Here is a 24,980-nt window from a genome sequence, read left to right as displayed (position 1 = left end):
GATGAAATCGGATGTTACTGCTCTCAGGTTCCATTAATTGCCACTCATCTCAACCTAGAAGATTAGTACATGCACCAAAATATTTTCCTTGAAACTACTGGACAATTATAGATTTTATACCCTGACTCATTATTACTATATTAACCGGAAGTCTAAACAATTGGAATCATTACATGGGTCAATCTTCCTTAAAAAGTCAGTCCCTTTTGAGGTCTAAAATGAAGTGACCCACATTTTATACTCACTTTCACACCAGCATGTTTAACATAGTCCCAGCATAGCTAAGTATATTTTAACAAAATCTGTATTGCATGTTTCTCTGTATACTTTTTACAAAAGTGGTCAGATTTACTCATTGCTTTTATTAAAAGTTTAATGTGATTCTACATTATCATTCCCAAGTTCATAACTCATGTATAGCATAATAAATGAATATGTAGAATCATTTATGATCTCTTCTGTTCTCATTAATTTCTTCTCTCCCTCCCTCTACCCGTTGCTCATCACATAATAAAATGTTTTCTTTAAGACACTTTTAAAAATGTGCTTGTACTTTCCACACAGAACCAAATAAAGAGAAGGAGGCTGAAACCACACCAGCAAAAGGTGAGTTAGAGGGAGGGAGAACAAGGCTGAATTCAACAAAATTAGAAGCAGGAAGAGGTCAGTAATGATTGTCATGATGGTCTGATAGAATTTCTCTGCATTTCCTTTGATCAGTGTGGTTTTGAGTTCTTTCGCATCTTCTCTGCATGGCCAGTCAGCATAATGAATGGATCAGTTTTCATGATACATATTTCTTTTTTTTTTTTTAAGATTTAATTTATTTATTTGACAGACAGAGATCACAAGTAGGCAGAGAGGCAGGCAGAGAGAGAGAGAGAGAGGGAAGCAGGCTTCCTGCGGAGCAGAGAGCCCGATGCGGGGCTCGATCCCAGGACCCTGAGATCATGACCCGAGCCGAAGGCAGCAGCCCAAACCACTGAGCCACCCAGGCGCCCCATGATACATATTTCTAAAAGAAAAACAACAATGATAAAAATATCACAAGTGTTTGTTGAGATGCCAGCAAATTAATTGGTAGTTTGCAAGTTACGTGCATGTGAAGGAAAAGATGTGTCTGATCTTTAGGGGATTACGCCAATTTGGAAAGTTATCTGGATTACACATAATTTAAAAAAAAAACTGTTTTTGTATTACTGTGTGAACTGTTCCAGATTTCACTAGTAATCTTGAAGGCTAGCATCTCATTTTGTAGCACTATGTATTTTCATGGACTTATATAATGGCTTATGTACGTTGACACATACAACCTTAAGCAAACATTATGTTGCTCCTTATTGAGCTGGAAACTCATTTATCATTACAATATTATTCTATTTTTATTTTATATGGACATAATCCAATCTGAGAAAATGAATCATCTTTATCATGTACTGCTGTGGATCCATGAAATATTCATTCCTTTGTCTCCCCATGGAGGAAGTCATTGTCATTACTGACCAGCTCTTCTAAGATAAGGAGCATTACTCTTCCAAAAAAGAAAGTTTTCACAGAGGTAGATTTGACAGTTCTGCCTGTATGTTTGTATCATCATTTTTAAACGTTCATCTTTTATTTGTGAATTGAATCACATAGTTTAAATTTTGGAATAACCAATTATTTCCTGATTGCAATAAGATATTTCTCTTTGTCTTGGATGCTACTCAAAATTATGCTAAGTATTTCTTTGTTCTTACTATGTCATATTTCATTACCTAATTCCTATGGTATTATTGTCTCCTATACATTAATAAAATACTTTTCTCTTTTTTTCAGTACACTGGACCTCTTTACTTCAGCTACCTTGAACTTACACTTTCATAAATGAACACACAATGTTGGTGCACTCATTTTGTCCTTGACCTTCAGTGGCTCCCATGGATAGTAACATGAATACTACTCCTGGCCATGTGGGCTACAGTCTGAAGGTTATTTGCTTATGGAATGCAGACAGTGCAAACTCCTAGAACTCCTTCCATGAGATGGGTTCAAGGATATTTGGGCATCTTGGCTGAAGCTATTGTAACATTATTCTCTACAAGACCAATGGCATACACCTCTGTTTCCAAATTTGGAAAGGTAGTTGGACTAGGTTGTAAGGCTCAACCAACAAAGTAGATGATATAATCCCAGAGGGCAAGCTGTCAGTGTTTCAACAAAGCCTGTGACTGACCCTTAATATGAAAAGTCATTATATTATATTCACATGCTTACATGAGAATATGGTTAAAATCAACCAGTCAATGTACAATAAAAGCTCATTACTATATGTAGAACACAGTATGATAAAAGAGCAAAGACAGATGACTAAGGAATCCTGTAATTAGCCTTACTTTTTCCGACATTTGCAGAAGTTAAGCAAGGCCATGGCCACATGAAGTCACGTGCCTAACCACATAAACTGCCATGATTACATTTGCTCTACAAGATTAGGAAGCAAATCGGTTTATGATACAAAGTGACACCCCTAAATAAAGAAAAGTAGGTGGTTGGAAGTTATTTCTTTTTTTTTTTTTAAAGATTTTATTTATTTATTTGACAGAGAGAAATCACAAGTAGATGGAGAGGCAGGCAGAGAGAGAGAGAGAGAGAAGCAGGCTCCCTGCCGAGCAGAGAGCCCGATGCGGGACTCGATCCCAGGACCCCGAGATCATGACCTGAGCCGAAGGCAGCGGCTTAACCCACTGAGCCACCCAGGCGCCCCTGGAAGTTATTTCTTAATACACAATCCTCTTCAACTATTACTCACTTTCATCAAGGACAGGGAAATTTCAAAGAAAATGCTTAAGTAAAAGGCAACGCAATCATGGCTATATGTGTTTCCCTGGCTGAGAAAGAAGGCTTGCATGAGCATAGCAAGACTGACAGGGGCAACAGGACAGGTTCTTCTGCATTGACCAGAGTGTCTCTTCCTACCCTTTACCCTCCCCCAGCCCTCAGCCCATCCCATTGTTCTTTAACCAGTCAATTCAGGCTCCACTCCTCTGTGCAGCTTCCATCTGACTGTCTTAGCTCACTTTCATCTGCCCTTCCTCCTCCTGATTTCTCTTGGACCTTTCGCCTCTGTTGCTAAATCACTCTTTTCTCCACTTAATCACGTATTAGTGGTTCACTCCTTTCCCTAACAGGTTGGAAGTTTTCTGACAGTCAGGCACCATGTCTTAACACCTCTTTGGTCCCCTTAGCTCATTTCTCCCAGTGTTTGGCAGAGAGCGGCATGTGGCAATCTCCTAGTAAATACTTGTAGAATGAACAACTGAGTTTCCAGGAGGGCTTAGCTGTTGATGATATGGACAGTGGTCATCTCCAGAGATTTGTATTCCCTTTTGCCATGTTTGCTGGATAGGAGTATGAATATCGCATGCATACTTTTAGTCAATGAGATTGAGGAGGAGACACTGGGGTTGTGCACTGTGTCAGAACAGATGGATGATTTTTACTGTAAGGCCAACTCACTTAAAACTATTGAAAATGGTCACTCCTGGATATTAGTACATTTTCAGGACTTTAATTCGTCCTCTGTTGAGTTAATTGAAGTATATTCAGTTAATAGCTCCAAAACTATTACCAGTAAGAACATCATTCACAACAATGTAGCCTTAATATTTTTCTCAGATTGCCTGAATTTTTCTACAACAATCTGGAAATGTTCTGAAAAGGTTTTTTTTGTTGTTGTTGTTGTTTTCATAGCTGCAGAACGTTGTTTGGTTCCTAAATCAATCTTATAAGTAGTGTTTGTAGTTAGATTTGCCAAATATTTCACATTTACTAAGGGTCTCTATCTGGGAAATAGCTGATTTCCCAGGAAGAAGTTTTAATATGTGTTTGTTAATTTGCTCGCTTGCCTCTGGAGTTGTCCATCCAGCTATCCTGCTCCCTAGTACTGCCAACTTTCTCCTGGAATTGAAACAAAAGAGATGACAATATAGAAATGGGTGTAATCAAACAACAATACCAGAAATTAGATGCACAAATCCCATTTAGAGTAATCATACTGGGAAGCAATGTCCTCATAAAAACAATGCTACCATGGCTTAGAATTCATCCAGAATAATACAGGTGGCAAATCAATGAAGTACTTTCTATATGCTCAGGGGGACCAAAGATCTGTCTTTTATCCCAATGTCCTCTTATTCAGCAAGTTTTCACTAAGTGTTGGCTCTGTGCCAGGCACAGGTCTGGCTGCTGGGTCCTGCAGTTCTGGAGCCAACTTTAGGGAGCTTTGGAGAGGAGAGCAACCGTCAGCAGAGGACAGTTTTAGAAGAGGCAATTGTCACGGAGAGCCATGTGTAAAGAATAATGTGGGTGATCAAGTAGGATCATACTTCTTTAGATCAGCCAGCCTTGGTACATGTGAACACAGGGTAGTGAGATTGGGTCTCTTCTCTACCTTAACAATTGGCCCTAAGGGAGGTTCAAAACAGGTCTTAAAAGTAACTCCAGATGTGTCAGAGCATAGAATCAAACACTACTTTAAAGAGCAGTATTCATTTCCATACATAACTTCTGACATTTAAAAACGATTTTTTGGTTTTTGCATCTTAATAGTTTATAGTCTGTCCATATTTCAGTAAGCCCAACTGGGATATTTACTGCCTCTTTTTATTTTTCTTCCAGAAAAATATTTGGTTCTGTAATCACTGCAAGTAAATAAAGATGTGTTTTCTTTTTCCAGGCACTCACATTAATATTACCACATAAACTATCGTGAATGAACCTTGTGCATATTAAAGATCTCATGTAACTTGAGATGAAGAATCTTTCATTTGGTGTGAATGTGGTTGGCAGATGAGGAAGTGAATCAGACCAAGTTCCACCCAGTTTTCTCTTAACTGTTATGAAAATTCTTAAAAGAATGATTAAACTTCTTTTTCTTCATTTAGATCCCTTTTCTGCAATAACATTATTCTGGTGCTTTTTACTCAATGCTACATTTTTTTTGTGTCTAATTTTACCTTTAGGTGTCAGACAACCAACCATATAATGGACTTTCTCTATGCTTTCTAATTACATTAATTTTTTGTAATGGTCTTTGTTAGAAGCTAATATTACCACATTTTTCAATTCTGGGACACAACCATTATAAGTTGCAACATAGATTTAATAGATTTGGAGGAGGAAAAAACTCATCAAATATATGTATTCTGATTTTAGAAGCATCAAGATGTGAAGGCATGTGCCTTTTCATTATGAAACTATGATAAATTTATCCAATGCCTCCAAACATGATGAATTCATGTTAGCTGTTGATGCTACTGCCTTCCACACATGGTTGTTGTTGCTGGTCTTGTTATTTTTGTCATGGGAGCCAACGTTTTCCACAACTGATTTCTCCACTTGAGGATTCTGAACTTAGTCACAATCAAACAAGGTATTATATAGGTATTTAAGTGAGGTTTGTTGAGAGCCACATATTTTAATTTATGTGCTTTTTGGTCTTTGCAAAGATCTCATCTATTGTCCCAAGTTTGCATGACTTAAAAATTAATTTAGAAAGGCAACTTAAATCAACCACAAGTAGAAGTTAATTTATGGCAAAGTAAGTATGTAGAAGCATAAGAATCTATATATTCTACTCTCTCTTCAGTTCTCACCCTGCATTCCAGATTTCATGTGTGCCCCCTTAAAATCCCAGGCTTGTAATATGAGGCCGAGTTTCTTCTCTGCTTTCCAGGCTTTCTTCTCTGGGAACTTCAGTTATTTCAAGAATCATTTTGATGGTTTTACAAATGCTATTTTCCCATGACTTAAAGACAAGTGAAATTTTGCTTCGGTAAATTTCCTTCCATGAACTAGGGGAGAGAGTCTGCTGCTATGGTCTCTGGTCTTTAGATATGCTATACCCTAAGGATCCAAGAACAGATGTCTTTCATCATTATGGTAGTCACTTGTAAACAGAAAAAAAGAAAATATAACTTACATATTGTATTTTTTGTTTTGTTTTGTTTGAAAATATTCTTTGTATGATGCCAAGCCTTTCACATATGTGTTGTTGAATTAGGCACAACCCAGAAAAGTTGGATATTCAGTTTCTCTGCTAGCAGTAGAACCTGTTTTCTCACAGTAAATGGGAACAATTAGACCTTTCATTCTCATCCAATTCAACCAAATTCAAGCAGGCAACTTCTCAAGAGTTTAAAGTCAGGATCCAACATCTTAACTACATTTCCAATCTAATGGGATGCCAGGACCAAAGCTACTTTTGAAAGGGAATCAAAAACTTTGCCCCTGGTCTATTATATTTTCTAGCACTTCAGTAAATTTGAACATGTATGTATGATGAATCGTCAATTGAGAAGTAACTGGTGTTCGGAAGTAATGTTGGATCATCCAGAGTATCATTTCATGATACCTTAAAACACTGTAATGGTCTAAAATACAGTAATAGTCTAAAATAAATGGACATGCCCCCCCAAAAGGTTTTAGGTTTGCTTTGAGTTCTTATTTAAATTCTAGTTAGTTAACATATAGGGTAATATTGGTTTCAAGAGTAGGATCTAGTGATTCATCACTTCCATCTAACACCCAGTGCCCATCACAATAAATGCTCTCCTTAAAGCCTATCACCCAACTAGCTCATTCCTTGCCCACTCCCCTCTATCATTTAGTGGACTTTGAAACTACTCACCTATCAGATGTTTACTTAAAAAGTGGATTCTCCTTTCATTTTAGTTTTATGAAGGTATGCTAATACTCTTTTCTCATTTTGAATTCTAGACAATTAATTCAATTCACCATGCACAGTGCACAAAGCAAACACGCAACCATAAAAATGCCTAAAATGAAGCGATCATTTGATCAAAATGGTTCTAGCTTCTACTTTACATATAGCAAAGATGCTCCTTTCTAGGATTTGTTTGAGGTTTAAAACTTTATTTTCAAGAATTTTGACAGGGCTTTAAAATCAAGATTCTTTTTTTTTTTAAGATTTTATTTATTTATTTGACAGGGAGAGAGAGAGAGCATAAGCAGGCAAAGTGGCAGAGCAGAGGGAGAGAGAGAGAAGCAGGCTTCCTGCCAAGCAAGGAGCCCGATGTAGCATTTGATCCCAGGACCCTGGGATCCAGACCTGAGCCGAAGGCAACCGCTTAACCGACTGAGCCACACAGGCATTCCTAAAATCAAGTTTCTTTACATATTTCAGTAAATAAGAGTCTCTGATTAGGTTGCAAGAATAAAATTCAAATACTGAATTAAATGCATAGCTAATAATATAGAAAAATCTCAAGATATTTTATTTTAGTTATGCAGAATTGTGATTATTTAACGGTGTTTTGGAATAGCTCAGACATAGCTATATTTCCCCAAATGCATGATTTTGTGGAATATTAACAGATGTTTCAGGAGAAAAGTATTGAAAAAATGAACGAAGTTTGGGAAAGGCTAACTGCTGGATCTTTTTTTATCTCTATCCCTAAATGTCAGTGCCCATTAGCACACAGAAGTCTGTGATACCCTTCAGGAAGTGCACATTCATACAATCCAGTAAAATACATGCATTTAACTTCATTTAGTTTAGCATTTTTCAAGCTTCTTTGAGCCCAGAAAGTTTCCTCTGGAGATTCCTAAATCGCACAGTGTTCAGCGAATCTCCTCCATTTCAAAGATAATGACATTAAGTTTCTTACGTATTACATTCATTATTTTGTTAAAAAGTAATAATACATATTGCTGGTTGGCAGTTTTAGAAAAGAATTTCAGGCTAGTAAATAATCTTTGTAGTAACTATTCTAATAGATTATATAAAAATGTGCTATTTTACCTCTTGTTGGGAATTTTTTAAAGCACTTTAAAATTAACAGCTGGGTGCATGTGCCCTGTATCCTATTTTATATAATCATATAGGTTTGTGCTTTGAAATTCACAACTATTCTAGTGTTTTAAGTACAAAGATTATTATTATTTACCCTAACATTAATGTTTATGCTTTGGGAAAGCAAAGGCAGAGATTCAGATAACACCAAATGCCTATTTAAACATCTAAAATTGTAAAGACACTTCGAAATTCAGACATTTTAGAAATGGAGAATATTCAGTACCTCTGTATATAAATAATATAAGGCATATTTTTAATTTTACAAACGTGCTTTCATAAGGATTAAAAACGTATACAGCATACCAACATTCATATAATCATGGGAAAATGCCCTCAAATTTCCTAAAATTAATATTGGTAAATTTAGCAAGTGTGACAAATTTATTTATCTTAGTTAATGTAGTCACTTTTGCCTTTTGTCTCCTAAATATAAAAGGGGAATTAATCACAAGTTTTTCAGGGGCAGAAGAGACTAAGTTCTCATTCATTTATGCTTTTTTATGTCTATGTCCAAATGACTATGGCATATGAATTACGTCTGACATTGACTTCAGGTTACAAAATAAGAACTTGAAAACACCTCTATTGTTGACTTTGTTAAGGTTTGGTTTTTAACATTAATTTTTTTTCCTAATGTACAATCACATGAAATATTTGCACAGAGTTTCATTTCTCAATCTACACTTTCAGAGGATTTCTCTATTCTCTCATCCACTTACTTATTTTTCTTTTTGATCTGAAATATTGAGTTTAATCTTTTAGGTACTGAGTCTTCTGAAGCTTACTCATCAGTTTAAAGCATTTTGTGTTTTCTTTTCTTCTTTTTCAGCTTTCTCTTTTTGCAGGATACTCAGGACAAAATCCTTTTCTTCTTGACTTTTTATTCCTATTTCTTGTTTCAGATGAAGAGGAAGCCTCCCCACCTAGCGCCCTGCCTCCAGGTTAGGACAATTCCAACATCTTACCCCACATTATAATTATTGTTAATTGACAGTAAAGAAAAAGGAAAGGCAGAGAACCTTGATGAGACAGTGTGTAGAACAGGGGCACGACGTTTTGCCCCTGTCAGCCCAGGAGGGATACTTTGGTTTTAATGGTGATCTTTTATATATTTTTTAAAGATTTTATTTATTTATTTGACACACACACAGAGATCACAAGTAGGGAGAGAGGCAGGCAGAGAGAGAAGGGGAAGTAGGCTCCCTGCTGAGCAGAGAGCCCGATGTGGGGCTTGATCCCAGAACCCTGAGATCATGACCTGAGCTGAAGGCAGAGGCTTAACCCACTGAGCCATCCAGGCACCCCTATTTTTTTTTAAACAAAAGGAGAATTTCTTTGTGAAATAAATAAGATTAGTAAATCTTGGATATAAATTTTAGGGACAAAATGTTTGATCTATTTCCAGCTGTATGCCCTTATCCTCTGTTCTTTAGATATTTGCGTTATTTTATTTTATTATTGTTTCTTAAATAAGACACACACTTTTTATAGATGCTTTCATAGTTGAAGGTCTACTGATTTTCAACCCAAGCTGACTCTAGTTCTTTCTCCCCATCATGAGGAGAGACAGGGTTTGGGGGAATCCAAGAAGGTTGAAGTCAGCTCTCCATTTTCACTTCTTGCCCTTGTATCATCCAAATCACGCTTTCCTTTCAGGTTTGGGTAGTCGGGCCCTGGAAAGAAAAGATTCAGGTGAGCACTCGCCTGGAGTAAGGCGACCGGACGCCATGCTAATATAGTCACTAATGACCTCATCTCTTGAAGCGGTTTTGATTCTAATCTTTGTTTTATTCAGTTTGTAGCTTTTTTTTTTTTAGCAATTTTTCATTATGTACCCTCTTACAAGAAAACTAATTTATTGAGAAATAATTAATTTTGCATGACACACACACAAATACAGTAACTTAACCACATATACCACAGATTTGTGGTCATTATAGCTGACATTTTTAACATTTAGCAAATGCACAGAGATGAAGAAACTGAAAATCTCCATTTGGGGGATCTGCTTAAGTTAGAGAATAATTCACATTTCCATAGAACTTTATTACATTTTATAAAAGCCTCCATATGCACCGTGTCAGCAATCACTACAATTCATTCAACAAATTCATTCTGAGGACATACTACAATTCTACTGTGGGCCTCATGGACCAGGCACTTTTGTAGGTACTTGTAGGTATAAAAAAGGAAAAAAAAAAAAAAAAAAAAGTTCCTGCCCTCATATTACAAATATGAGTGGCCACAATTCATTATTACTATGAATTTCACAGACATACACATACCCCACCCCACCCCCCTACATAATCATGTGACTACATTGCGTAACTTCATTGTGAAAGTTGACGTCACTTCATGATGATCTCCATGAATAGCATGATCGATACATGAAAACTAAAATAACTAAATATTTTTCCTTCTTTTCAAGAAACATTAACAGAGTTGGCACCCATGCATTTTTTTCCCCCAGTTACTAAGTGGCTGAAACTGAACTTCTCTACATTTAGCTCGTGGAGACAGAGGGAATGTCTTCAGTTCTCTCCCCTGCCCTCCTCACTGGAGTGGACTGCTGATTCACACCAGCTAAGCACCTGGAGTGCAACCTAGAAAATGAAAATAAACTTCACTTTCAGCTTCTCGGTCTTCATGGGAAAGCCTCAAAGAATTGATTTTTTTTTTTCTTTTTCTGCTTCTCTTGCTTCTAGTATTCTTGAAATTTGTGCCTGCTGGTCATGATCCCTTACTTAATCGTCCAACTATGGTCTCATCTATACAACCCTAATGGAATTATCTAATCCTATAGCAGCAAGGAATCTAGGAATACCAGGCCAGGTTTGGCTGCTTGATCTTTCCCAGTTGACTAGCAAACTGACCTATCCCTTTAGTTTTTTCCAGTTCTGTTATATGGGTGTGGCACACTGTAGTCATTCACCTAATATGACGTGGTACTGCCTCAATACACAGTATACTTCCCACCTTGTCTATCTGTTAGGAGACAGACAGAATGGAGAAACAAACCATGGCTGCCAACAAACACAGAGTAACAATGTACCTGAAAAGTTTTACTATTTCTAGGAATACAAAATGTTCTTTACCCTCTCATGAAAGAGGCATCCCTGTAAGAATGAGGATCTGTCACTCTCTCCCGATGGCTGCAGGGGAGAGGGATGGAGAGAATGATGTTATATTTATCCAGGTCTATTAGACAAAGAAAAGCCTCGGCGTTGACAAGAACAAGAAACCCAGGTAAGTCTGCCTGAGAAGAACTTGGTCCTGAAATGATCCTTTTCTTCCTTTCTGCTCATTAGAATGGTCTCTAGGTGAATCACCTGCTGGGGAGGAACAAGACAAGCAGAATGCCAATTCCCAGATGTCCACTCTGTTCGTGGAAAAGCCTCAGACAGGATCAGTGAAAGTTGGTGAGCGCCAAGCATGAAGTCTTGCTTTTCTCTTTAAATGGAAGTGAAATTCACATTGCATGCACTTTACCTTTAAAGTGAACAAATGACCGGTGGTTATCAGTGTTGTATAATCGCCACCTCTAGTTTCCAAATAGTTTCATCATCCTGAACAGAAACCATGTACCCCACCAAGCCATTACTCCCTATTCTTCCTCCCTCTCTCCTCCCTCCCAACCACTAATCTGCTTTGTGTCTATGGATTCGTCTATTCTGTATATTTAGTATAAATGGAACCACACAATATACGACATTTGGCGTCCAGCTCCTTTCCCTTAGCATAATGTTTTCAAGGTTCTTTAAAGCTGTAGCATGAATTGGTACCTCATTCCTTTTTATGGATGAATACTATTCCTTTGTATTTATATACTAAATCCTGCTTTTTATAGCCTGAAAAGAAGAGTGACAGCTATCATTTCATAGTAGTTGAGTGCCTGGACCCTGGAGCCAGATTGGGTTCAAATCAATCACCTCATCTGTAAAATGGGAGTACTACTTGTGAAGTACAATGAGCAGCATCTGGCATACCTTAAAGCTCTGAGCCAGTGTTTTCTGCCATTATGACATGCTCCTTCCATAAGATGATTACAAATCTGCATACACGTTGTATGATAGGGTGTAGTATCTCAGAGGAAACTAGTGGGACAGGGGGCTCAACTTTGGAGAGATTCATTCAAAAAATATTGATTACACCACCTGTTTTAGGCACTGTGCTGAGCACTGAGTATAACACGTGAACATTCAGAACTCACAGTCATAATGGGAGGAACATACAACAAGAATTACAGGTAATCACAAAAGCCAAGTGCCATGATGGAAAAAAAACAGTATGGTAAGCTAGAGAGGATTTGGGGGTTCAGGAATTTTGGTGAAATAAATTTTTTAAAAATTATTTATTTATTTATCTGATAGAGAGAGAGAGCACAAGCAGAGGGAGCAGCAGAGGGAGGAGAGGCAGGTTCCCCACTGAACAGGGAGCCTGATGTGGGGCTTGATCCCCGGACCCTGGTATCATGACCTGAGCCAAAGGCAGATGCTTACCCAACTGAGCCACCCAGGTACCCTGCAAAATAAATTTTTATAAGGAATATATTGTGATCACAACAAATGAGCACAAAACTGACTATATTCTAAAATTACTGCTTTTAGATCTATAATACAGAAGCATACTGCAGGTATATGGGAATATTTGTTCCCTTGTGTTTCTGGAAGACGCCAAAGTGCTGGGCTAGAGTTTTGATGACCTTAGGGTCCATCAGTCAATACAAACAGATAGGCAGGTTGATTTAAAAAATATTAGTTTCATTTAGTCATAGTTGGTCATATAAGTCCAGACTTCCCATCATCATACCTAATAAGAAGAATAGAAAAAAGGCCATACATTTATAAGGCTTTCTATTTTTATTTCATGTATATATGATAAAGCTAAGCAGAAACTATTCCCACCGATTAACCCATTTCTCCTTTTCTTTCTCCTAAACCTCAAAAACAGAACAAGTTGGAGTATCCTAAGGACTCCTAGAGCATGTGTAAAAAATTCAGGGCACAACTCCAGGGGCACCAGTCACATCATAGTCTCTACAGTGCAATCCTCTATAACTCCTTCCCAAAACAAATAGCAATTTTTAAGCCTCAGCCTGAATCACTTGTGCTTTTTCTAGGTGGAAATATCACCTTTATAGCTAAAGTCAAGGCTGAAGATCTTCTTAGAAAACCCACCATCAAATGGTTCAAAGGGAAATGGATGGACCTGGCCAGCAAAGCTGGGAAGCACCTCCAGCTGAAGGAAACCTTCGAAAGGCAAACTCGGGTATGGCTCTTAACTCCTGGCACAGGGGCTTGGCTAAGTCGTTCCTTCCGTGTGGAGAGAAGGTCATTTTCAAGTTCAGCTTTAAGAAATTTCAGTTCCAGAGAATTTCTCTAGAGTTATCATTCCTGGGGTCTGCACTCAAGCATGGTTGCCCTGTTGTGCCCTGGGGCTGGGAATCACACTGACCCATCCTGTGTTGAGAACGCTGGGCTGGAATGCCCAGATACAGACACAGCTTTAAGCCAATGCTGAGGAATTTCGTAAATCATCAAAATGTGATAGCTTCTTTCTGTTGACATGGTGGGTCTGAAATATGCCTGATGCATTTCCCTGCAGATATACACATTCGAGATGCAGATCATCAAGGCCAAAGAGAACTATGCAGGAAACTACAGGTGTGAGGTCAGCTATAAGGATAAGTTTGACAGCTGCACATTCGATCTTGAAGTACACGGTAAGAGAGTCTTCTTATCTGGAGAGCTGTGGGTTTTTTTCATGGTGTGTGAGGGGATAGGAGAGAAGAAAGTCATTTAATATTATGAGGTTGCCTGGGTGGCTCAGTGGGTTAAGAACTAATGTCAGATGGGGAAGTTATCCATCCGTATGTGCTGTATACTGTCCAGAGTGAGTTTAACAGGAATAAATGTAAAGGTGTACATGTAGATTGGGGTGAATAAAACCACTTCGATAAGTAAACAAAGAGAACGTTGACTTGGCAGCAAAGATCATAAACTTAAGGCGAATCCCAAATGTGATAAAGCTACAAGAAGCAAAGCTGGTATGATTTAATACTGGGCTAATATAAGTGGTATAGGACCTAGGTTTAGGAAATAACACTACTCTCTGCAACATGTTAGTTGCTCCACATTTGGAGTAATGTCTTTGGCCATGGTCACCACACATCTGCCTGGCTCTCTTATAGAGTATGGTACCCAGGAGGATGAAGAACTCAGAAACAACATCCTAGTCACCTGAATGTAGTGTGAGGGAGGCCAGGCCTAGACAACGCATAAATAGGGGAAGTGCTATCACACAAAAGTGTTTCAGACAAATTAGAATCTAAAGGTAGGAATTAGGAGGAAGTGAATTTTTTGTCTTCACTTTAGCATGAGCTTTCTATTTAAAGCTCTGTAAATAGCCTGACAAAGGTGTGAGAGGCCCATCTCAAGAAATCTGAAATAAAGCCTGGGTGATCATGGAGGTGCTGTAGAGATTTCTGTATTGAGTGGGAATCTGGTGCTGAGTGATGCCTTTTCAACCTGGCATTTCTGAGAATCACCTGAAGGGCTTTTGAAGAATATTGATTTCTTGGTGCCCATCCCTGATCTAGTGAATCAAAATCTCCAACAAGGAGATCAAGAAGCTGATTTTTTTTTTTAAGTTCTTCAGGTGATTCTAGTGTGAAGGCAGGTGGAATGACAACTGGATCTGGTAATTCCGGCAGTCCCCACATTGATTCTGTGTGAAGGAGGATGAGGTATGAGACCTCAGTGGCTCAGCCATCCAGGAGGAGAGCCACCCCCACGCCCCCTTCACCTGGTGTTCCTTCCATCTGAAGAATCCCCACAGCTTGGAAAGGAACTGAGCACAAAATTGCCTACTTAATGGGTATTTATTTTATTGTTTTCTTTCCTTTCAAAGAATCTACCGGGACTACTCCAAACATTGACATCAGATCTGCTTTCAAGAGAAGGTAACTTCAAAAGGGGAATTTAGGTAGCTTCTGTATAATGAGCAAGTGGAGGGTTTTCAAAGCACACATTCCCTTCCTCCACATTCTGTATTCCAGAGAGAGCATCTCTTCGCTGTAGTCAAACATACTGTGTACCCAAAGGTCAGTGTTGTAGAAAAGCCATAGGTTTAATGTAAAAACTGATCATTTTTTAGAATATTCTCGTCATAGTGAAGCTCCCATTTTTCCAGGTTTCACAGTTGCCTTATAAAAACATACTCTTATGTCTTCACATGTGGCTTCTTCCTTAATTGCATGATTTTCAACCAGATGGCCAAGAAAGGTATATAATAATAAAGCATCAGTTAAGTAATGTCAGAAAACTTTCATTTATATTGTTTTTCATCTAGAAATTACTTATGGAGCTATTTAGTCATGTGTCCAGAAAACTGCAATTAAGTAGCTACTTACTGAAGTTAGCCCTATTTAAATACCGGATTGCTAAAGGAAAGACCACGGAGTCTGACAGAACAAGGAACACTGTAGAAAGATAAAATATAGATACCTGTTTGGTTTATTTTGCAGTTGCCAACGCTGAAAAATTAGGGGTGGTTGGGGAAAAGGAAGAAAAATGAAAAAAAAAAAAAAGTTCCAGGCTATTAGAAATGTAACTAGCCCCTTCCTGACATTATTTTACTCTCTGCACTTAATTTTTCTATACTATGAGTTCATCAATGAGAGCAGATATTTTGTTCTTCTGAAGACTGAATCTACTTAGTTTTGTTGAGTAAGGAAAGTCATCCCAAACTATTATAAAGCAATGATTTAGTGTGTTAATAAAAGGCATATTTCTCTCCTAAATTATGAACAAATGAGAATTTTAATTGCTTAAAAATATATTTAATATCACCTGATCAATCAATGGGTATTTTTTTAAGTCATAACCTTAATTCCTATTACTTTCCTTCACCCCATGTTCAACAAATGCAAAGGGTCCAAAAGTATCTTCATCCCATGTATGAGCATATTCTAAGAGAAGGGGATGTAGTCTACTAAGTTTTGTGGTTTAAGAGAATAGAAATGGGTTTATTTCAAAAGCTCTAAATACCTACTATTAAAGAAATTTTGAAAACACATTACTTGACTTTAATTCTTATAACTTACGTGTTATACACACTGTTTTTAAACCCACAGACTCTTTTCTTAGAAACCATAACTAACATTTGTTAAAGAGCAGGAAACAAAATCTTCATTAAAAAATTAAACATGTAAGTAAATACGTAGTGCCATTTAAATGTCAGCTCCATAGCTTCTATTTAGAGTTTATATGAAATCATGAAGGTCAATGCATGCCTAATTTAAGATGCATTTCTCAGTAGGAAAGCACTCCTAGTAAAGGGTTCATCAATAATTCAAAAACAAATTTTTGAAAAATACATTTTAAAAGGTATAAATATTAACAAGAGAGTGAAAAGCTTACAATGATATCCCTTTAAAACAGAAAGGAATGCATCTCGTGAAAAGCTCTGCACTAGCTCCATTTTTATGTTTTGTTGGTATCACATTATCTGATTCAACTATTGATGGACACAAAGAAGTTACCTTTGAATATAAGCTTTGTACTTATATATTTGACATTGGTATACTTCGTCCTCCAAGCCAATCTCTGACCCAAATAACAGAGGTCAGCAAAAGTCCTTTGCTTTTTACATAGGTATGTTTCTAAAAACCCCAACTTGGAAAAACAAAGTACTTTGTGTTGCTTGGCTTAAGCGCATTTGTGTTACTCTGCTTTAACACAAATCCAAGCAGTTTCATAAAAGCAATCTTCAAAAATATGTCTTCTGAAATCATAGAGTAACACAAGCTTCTCATGTTTACTTTTCCACAAGTACATACTCCAAAACTTAAAATGTCACTTGTGTGAAAAGAAAGAGTTTGTGTTGATTTAGTCCCATGACTTGTGTGCTGGTACGAAATGGCATATACGTTATATGTAGAGTGTTTGGGGGAAACTGTGTGTATATGTCTTCGTATTAAACCCAGATTTGCTTTTCTTTTGTTAATGACAGTGGAGAAGGTCAAGAGGATGCAGGGGAACTTGACTTTAGTGGTCTCCTGAAACGTAGGTGAGAACCCAGCGATGGAGTGAGGCGTTGTGGCCTGGAAATCTTTTAGACACCCACTCAGAGAAGTCAAGTTTAAAGTGGATGTTTTTCAAAGAATTTCTCATTTCCTAAAATGTGTTTTGCTTATGGAATATAACACAGAGTCAACTAAGAAAGAGACAGAGAAATCAGTGCATACTAATCTGCTAAAGATTTCAGCTGATGCTTTTTAACCTTCTTTTTAAATCTTTTTAAAATCTTTCTTAGTTGGGGATGAGGAGATCTGAAAACTGAAGCAGAAGACCCAAATACCTAGAAGTCTCTGATTTCTTTGATGATTTCTCTCATTTCCATCATGATTCCTTGTCATGATCAAATAAATAAAACCTCTATTCCCCGCCTTTGATATTTTACCAAAAAATCAATTTCACAATTTTGGTAAAAGTCTCTGCAGGTATATGTATGTGTGTGTGCGTGCACATAATATATATATATATATATATATATACATATATATATATGTTTATATATATATCTCAGATCTACTTTAAAACGGTATTTATAATTAACTGTATTCCATCAAATCTAAGACACAATTCATTTGAATATATACCTGTATTTCATAAATTATTAAGCAATGAAAAAATTGCCCCAAAGAGTTTATTATGACACACTATTGATTATAAGATACATCCTTATTTAAGATGTTTAAAATGTCAAAAGATATGCATTTTAGAAGAGATAAAATACAGGAGTAAAATGGAAATAAATATTTAGTATTATCATTCACACTCCCTTAACATTGTTCTCTTACAATAAAATTTATAGATTTAATGGTCGATATTCAATACATAATCATCTTACAGGATTTCTGCCCATATATGCATATAATCATATATATGTGTTATATGTAAAGCTATGCATATCCAGATATTTACTATAGGGCAACAAAAAGAACTTGATTTTTGCTAGGATTTTATTTAAATATGAAATTTGTGCATAAATAATAAAACTATGATTCTAAATTAATAATATATAATATTGATATTCGTTTTCATTTAGCTTTTCAGGTTCACTTTTTATTACTTTTAGTGCTTTCTATAGTTACTAAAGAAACCTAAGTATATATGCTTCACAACAAATCACAAATTGTAATAAACTGGACTCTATTTAGTTTAGTTGGATGGCTTTATCCATCTCAGTTTGGACGGCTTAATCATTCTCAGTTTAGTTGGATGGCTTTATCCAAGTCCGTGTGAATGAAAAATTCAGTTGAAAACAGAAATATTAACAGGTGCAATTTATTAATTACCAATGAATATTAGCCAATCAAGAGACCTTGGCAGTATAAAATACATCTTTCCCTCTTTAGATACTTCAAATAATCATTAGTCTAAATAATATTTATTAATTCCCCAAATTTATTTAAAGCAGTAGTATAAGTGGATCTCCGTGAACCTTGAACCTTACCCTTCCTCATTCTACAGGTGAGAAACCAAAGACCAGAGATGTCAGGTGACTTACCCTCAGTCACACAGCGCTTTAGAAACAGGGCAGGGACCTAAATCCAAGTTTCCCTCTAAGTCAGCTCATTTCCTGTGACTCCACATAAGAAATACCACTCTGAATATGCCTTGGAAGTTGGGTGATTCAGCTTATAATACAAATTGAGAATTTGAGAAGAGAACATTTTTTTTTCCTCCTGCTATCATTTACTCAGTCAGGAAAATGCTAAATGCTTTCTTTGTGCCTTGTGTGTGCCAGTGCCTTCCAGTGTCTGGCACACAGAAAGGGTTGGATACGCATTTGGGGGAAAAAAAGGTAGCGATAAAAACATGGATGTGGGTCTCAACTCTCCTAGTTACTAACTGCATGACTTTGGCCAAATTACATGTCCTCTCTGAGACTATTTCCACATCTATAAATGTGGAGAACAAAATCTAGTTAAATCAGTTATGTGATTTATGTGTATTTATGTGACTAGTTGATCAATTATGGAAGAGGCTGGCTCATAGCACGTGTCAAATATTCACTCCCACCAAAATGTGACCTTTTCCCTTGAAGAGCCTATATTCACAAAAAGACATACTACACAGGCACAAGCATGCGCACACACACATGAATCAATCAAGATGTGACACAGTCAATTATTAAACCCCATGCTCTGATTAAGAAGGAAAAACAAAAGAAAAAAGACCAAACTACTGCAGTAGTGTGCAGAGTAAAAGAAATCTAATGCATATCAAAATGAATAAAGAAAACAAATGAGCAAAAAAAAAAAAAAAAAAAGTGGGCAGCCAATAGGTCTCCAGTTCTCATTTTCTTTACATCCCCTAATTATGATTTTGACTCATAATTAAATTGTTGTTAGCAAAAGACTATACTCATTTAATATGATATACTAATCTACCAATATAACTTTAGAAATCATTGTGTTTCCCTACTGATTTGTGATTGCATGTGTTTTCATTGTGGTAATGACACCATTTCTACTCCTCCAAGAGTGTGTGGCAAAATCCCTACCAGATTAAATATCTTTACAACCATCATCATTCTGTAACAAAAGATCTCCCTGACCTGAACAAAGCCATAGTATTTCAAATAGACATGAACTAAATCAGATTAAATCTATTAGGCAGTATCTTGTTATGAGATTTTATATATGTATAAACACACACGTGTGTGTATATATATCTATGTCAAATACATATATATTTGAAATTTTTATTCTATATAAAATGTGTATAATTGCTTTGTACTTTACTAGGACCATTAAGTTAGAGAAATTTTGATGTAGATGTAAGTACTGCAAATGTTATATAGGTCTATCCCAATGCTTGAAAAGGCATCAGTGGTGCCTATGGAATTTGAGTTTTTCTTCCTACTGTAATTTAACATAACCATGCAGATAGGGCCATGTGCAGCCACCATGGTAAGTAAAGATATGTTTGGATGAGTTAAGGTAACCTCATTTTCTAGTAAAAAATAATGAATATTTCTTGCAATTTGGAATTGAATTAAGTAATGGATAGAAAAAGAAGGAATAGGCAAGAAGTCACTGGTATGTGTATACCAAGTTTGATAAGATTAAGAACATGGTAGAGTGAGGTATATTTTGGTGTTTTCATGAAAAAAAATTGTGAGGATGATCAGTTTTATGAATCTGTCAACAAAACTGACTTATGAAATCACACTGAAAATGATGATCTTTATATTGGCTTCTCTTATATAAATATTCACCTCATGGACCTAGGTATGCCACAGTGTTTGACCTGTGCTGCTTCCTATCTATTTTGATCTAGTTTGGTATCTTTGAATCCTGTCACCAGTGTTAGGAGGATGGCTGAAATTATACTTAATTCTTGGTTGAAATACAAATTTAACACAATGTAATATGGCATAGTTTTATAGTTTGGGGACTATAGGCTGGACTATGATAAAAATAGAGCATTAATAAAGTGGTCAAAGAAACATCTACAGAGACAATATATAGATACATACAGACACATTTTAATTAGAATTCTCCAAAACTTCCTACAAAATATTTAAAGGATTTATTTAAAATTTAGACTGCTTTCAGGCACTTGACCTATTAGATTTGGCAAGTTATTATCGATATTCCAACTTCAGGACAATTTTCTTAAGCTTTTCAATTTACCTGTGTTAATAGAGGGTGTAATTATGATTTCATTGACATATGAAGATAATACTTGTTTCTTGAGTATTAAAAGATTATTTATTTATTTATTTATTTATTTATTTATAAATGGGCTCCACACCCAGTGTGGGGCTCAAACTCATGATCCTGAGATTAAGAGTTCCATGCTCTACTGAGTCATGTCCATGTCTACCTGAGACATCCAGGTGCTCCGTATCTTTAGTTTTTTAAGAATTACATTTTCCTAATGATGTTGCCTAGTCCTTCTCATAAAGGTTACCGATGGACCAATGCCCTCTCACTTCCTTCCATTTTTTCCAGGAGATTTGCCTCAGCATCATCCTCCACTGGGCAAAAAGACTTACATGACAATGTAAATTAGATATTCAAAAGTCATCCTTGCCTAACTCTACTTTAAATTCTCTCTTAATATTTACATTCTCCTCCCCTTCCCTACAATTACAATCTGGTATTTCCTTTAAAAAAAAAATGCAGAAACAGGTGTAATTAGTGTGACAATGCAAACATATGTAACCCATCATTTGCTAACCTGATAGCATGAATCTGTTTTCACACTGATGTTTAAGATCTGTTGACCAGTTTTCCTGGAAAACTATATCCAAACCAGTATTATTCACAATAAGTACTCACTGCAGTATCTCCAAGTTAACCTGATAGAAACAGTCAACTAAATCTTAAATTTAAAAAAAAAAAAAATCAGGACTATTTAGCCAGCAAAGGAAATCAATTTAAATTACATTTTGCATTTACACTAGTGCCCTTTCCCTAAAGAGTGTTTATTCTTGAGTTTTTCTTTCATTTAGTTGGTTTTAAAATAACGACAGACAAGTGTATTTGAAATCTTATATATTCTTACTCATATATGTTCTTTATATTCTCTGTATATTCTTTAGTCAGTGATAAAAATTTGGGTCATAATTTTGATAATTACACTAACAAGTTACCTTCCCTTTGTTCATTGGAACCTAGCCATTTGCTTTACAGTTTAACATTTATATTTTTATAATTCATACTCAACCTGCTTTCAAAAAAGTTCAAGCCAGTACTTTAAGATTAAATATGAGAGAATTTTTGCTTCATTTTCCTTTTTCCCTGCCAAGTTAGAAAAAAATTTGTTAAAAAGTCAATATAGCCACAAAAATCATATTTAAAACAAAACAAACCCTTCTGGCAGTTTCAAATATTTTTTTTTTTTGCAAAATATGATTAGTGTGCACATTTACTAATATGATAGGAAAACTATTTGCAAATTCCTAGGATTTTAAATACTTATTTATACTGTCTTCATATATAGCTAAAATGTGTACAATAATGAAGGTAGAAAGAGATAATTTTTCTTTCATAAACCAATGTTTAAATCTTCTCATTCTCAATCCACTTTTCGAAATTACTTCAGTACCCATATCCTAGGTGACAACTGATCTTAAATTCCTCAAAATCTCACCTTCTCCTTACACTTTCAAGTGAAAATAAATAAAAACCTATTCAGAATATTTTCTTTCTCTCTTCCTAATCTTCTGTTTTTAACCAGGAAAGCGAGGGTGCTAATATAAGCGCATACATCTAATCTTTAACTGCCTGAAAGCTTCCTTGAGACTGCGGGTTCTACATGCTCAGGCTTTAAAAAAGGGGGTGGGGGGTTTAACCCTGAACCGAGAAATGGGTACCATACTCCGACCTTCATTCATTGTCCTTAAGGGCCGGTGGGCGGCTACTAAACTAGGGAATGGTTTTCCCCGGGTAGGGAGGTGAAGCAGCAGGAGGAAGAACCCGAGGTAGACGTGTGGGAGCTGCTGAAGAACGCGAACCCCAACGAGTATGAGAAGATCGCCTTCCAGTACGGGATCACCGACCTGCGTGGCATGCTCAAGAGGCTCAAGCGCATGCGCAGGGTGGAGAAGAAGAGCGCAGGTGAGCCCTCTGGGGGGTGTGGCTGCGGGGACCGCCGCGTCCACGCCGCGGACCTTCCGGTCTCTGGCTGGGTTTGGGGTGGGCACCGGTGGGGTGGCCTTCGCAGTCGTTACTCTTCTCTTCGTTACCTGTGACTTCGGGCGAAGTAGCTCCCCGCTCTGCACATCATCAGTAGCTAGGACGGTAGCCGAGAGCTAGCGGAAGTTTAAGGTAATGGAGATTTACTTTACAAGTACCACAGACAACAGGTAATGGAACATCAAGTACGTTCGCTGTCACTGGGGATTTCTTAGTGGCCCCTTTCTTCAGCCTCCACATCTCCCTCCCTCTCAGATTCTCGATTCTTACTTAGGTAGAGTTGGTTCTATGTTCCTTTTTTTACCATCGTATTCTTCTACTCGTTTACCGGGGAGTGGGGAATTCATTTCTCACTCCAAATGCAGAAATCAGATTATTTTGTAAAACAGCTATGCTCCTCTGCATAAAGATCTGAAATGACTGCGTTTTGTTGTGGTTTTAAATAACTCTTTAAAAACTTTCAAATGTTGCGATTTAAATAAAAAAAGAAAAAGAAATACATTCTAAATTGATCTTAAGCTCTTCAAAATTTCCTGTACTTGGTCCTTGTCAGTTATCTGTTTTGTGGCACAAAAAGGTAACATATCCGTCCTATTATTGTTTATTGTTTTTTAAGATCCAAATAGAATTTATTTATTTAGGCGCCCAACCTGGGCTGGGTGTCCAAATAGAATTTTTCTATTTAATTTATCCACCTCTGTTTAAAAATCTGCCCTTTGTTTCTAAACCTCCCTGTAAACTGGTTGAACAATTAGACCCAAAGAAATACAAAAGAGTTTTGTTTTTGCTTGTTTACGTAACTCAGCCATTCCCACTATTTCAAAGCTTCAAAACTTTTTGAAGTTTTATTCTTAAGAGGTGTCTGAGATGGTACAGTCACAAAGATGTGAATGCCACGCTGACATCTCTTTTCCTCACACTGGCCCATCTAATTCTTATCACTTAGCTCTCAATTGATGTCTTGAGGTAAATGATCGATAACTTTTTTAAAGCTCATGTTTATTATGTTAAGGTATGAGGAGGTGAGCTGATTTAAGCAGTAGTATAACAAAGTTGGAATGATGGAAATGCAAGCATAAAAATTTCATGAGGCATTCCACACTTGTGTGTATCTTCCAAACTGTCTAAATGAGTATTATATTAAAATCAGGGGAAAATGATTAAGTCAAGCAAAGAAGTTAACAACTGCTTAGGACCTTTCAAAGAATTTTTTAAAAAAACTACCATGTTCTTTGTCATTTAGAGTGTTCTGATCCCAAGTTCCTAACCATTTTTATATAAGGAGTGTTTTAAATGTGTCATTATTTGGGCAAGTTTCCACAGTACGAAAACTTTGATAAGCCTACTATTTCAATTAGTCAAAGGCATTCGATTTAATCTTAGGAGTCATTGAGTTTATCTCATAAACTCTGTGATTAAAAAAACTATCATATACAGGGAGTACAAATATAATGCCAATGATCCTGATAGTAATCTTGCTAGAAGAACAGGCATGCTCTTCAAGTTTAGTTTCATTTGGATGCTTTATAATTTCCTGAAGAATTAGGACAATCACTTTTAAAGATTCTTCAGTAATTATTTTTTCCTTTTCTTTTTTCCAATTTTTAAATTTAAATTCTATTGGCCAACATTCGTTTCAGATGTAGAGTTCAGCACTTCATCAGTTGCATGTAACACACAGTGCTCATCACATCATTAATGCCCATCGCCCAGATACACCATCCCCCCAACCACCTCCCCTCCAGCAGCCCTCAGTTTCTTTGCTCTTCAATAATTCTTATGTTTCTTTCAAAAACATGTGGACTCTCTTCAAATTTTTAGACCATCTTGTCATATATAAATCAACACAGAATTCTAAAATATATCAGATAATTTGGAAGATTCCTAATTTTTTTCTACTTCAAGTCTCAATTTTTCATTTAGTTTTAGGTTCTTAGACACACACCGACTAAGTTCACAGCATATATATGCCCATACTGACATAGTTTTGCTTTTTCTCTCTACCAGCTTTTGCAAAAATTCTTGATCCTGCCTATCAAATTGATAAAGGAGGCAGAGTAAGGTTTGTTGTGGAACTGGCAGACCCAAAGTTGGAGGTGAAATGGTATAAAAATGGTCAAGAAATTCGACCCAGTACAAAGTAAGTGGGCTTTGAAAATAATCAGTGATAGCTATATAAATCTAATAGTAGTCTGACTCAATTTTCTGGGAATAAAAAACATTTTATTATACCTTTTTAATGCAAAATCATATGGAGGGAGAGTAAAAACTTTTCATATATTTTGGAACCATTAAAATTACCATGATATATAAATAAAACCTTGGTTTTTGTTTTAATTCCATACAAACTATTTTTGAGTGATTCCAGTTCCAGATGTGCCAATACACGTTATATATGATTATTGT

At 36.4% G+C, this 24,980-nt stretch overlaps 1 protein-coding gene across 9 annotated transcripts in view; it reads left to right on the top strand.

Moving 5' to 3' along the window:
• MYBPC1 (myosin binding protein C1) overlaps positions 1–24,980 on the top strand; it is an 87,647-nt gene that overhangs the window by 19,735 nt on the left and 42,932 nt on the right. For 8 of the 9 annotated variants that reach the window (XM_013051516.2, XM_013051517.2, XM_013051520.2 and 5 more), the window contains exons 3-12: positions 565–606; positions 8,761–8,799; positions 9,515–9,550; positions 11,167–11,277; positions 12,978–13,126; positions 13,463–13,580; positions 14,768–14,819; positions 16,871–16,927; positions 22,330–22,496; positions 24,582–24,714. In XM_013051516.2, coding sequence (XP_012906970.1) covers positions 565–606; positions 8,761–8,799; positions 9,515–9,550; positions 11,167–11,277; positions 12,978–13,126; positions 13,463–13,580; positions 14,768–14,819; positions 16,871–16,927; positions 22,330–22,496; positions 24,582–24,714 — 904 coding nt within the window. The remainder of the gene's footprint in view (positions 1–564; positions 607–8,760; positions 8,800–9,514; positions 9,551–11,166; positions 11,278–12,977; positions 13,127–13,462; positions 13,581–14,767; positions 14,820–16,870; positions 16,928–22,329; positions 22,497–24,581; positions 24,715–24,980) is intronic. The other variant, XM_013051518.2, reaches the window with a different exon arrangement.

Source organism: Mustela putorius, unplaced genomic scaffold (assembly GCF_011764305.1).
Source record: "Mustela putorius furo isolate JIRA1106 unplaced genomic scaffold, ASM1176430v1.1 tig00000788_pilon_pilon_pilon, whole genome shotgun sequence".
NCBI classification, from domain to species: domain Eukaryota; kingdom Metazoa; phylum Chordata; class Mammalia; order Carnivora; family Mustelidae; genus Mustela; species Mustela putorius.
This window is presented reverse-complemented; position numbering and strand designations above follow the sequence as displayed.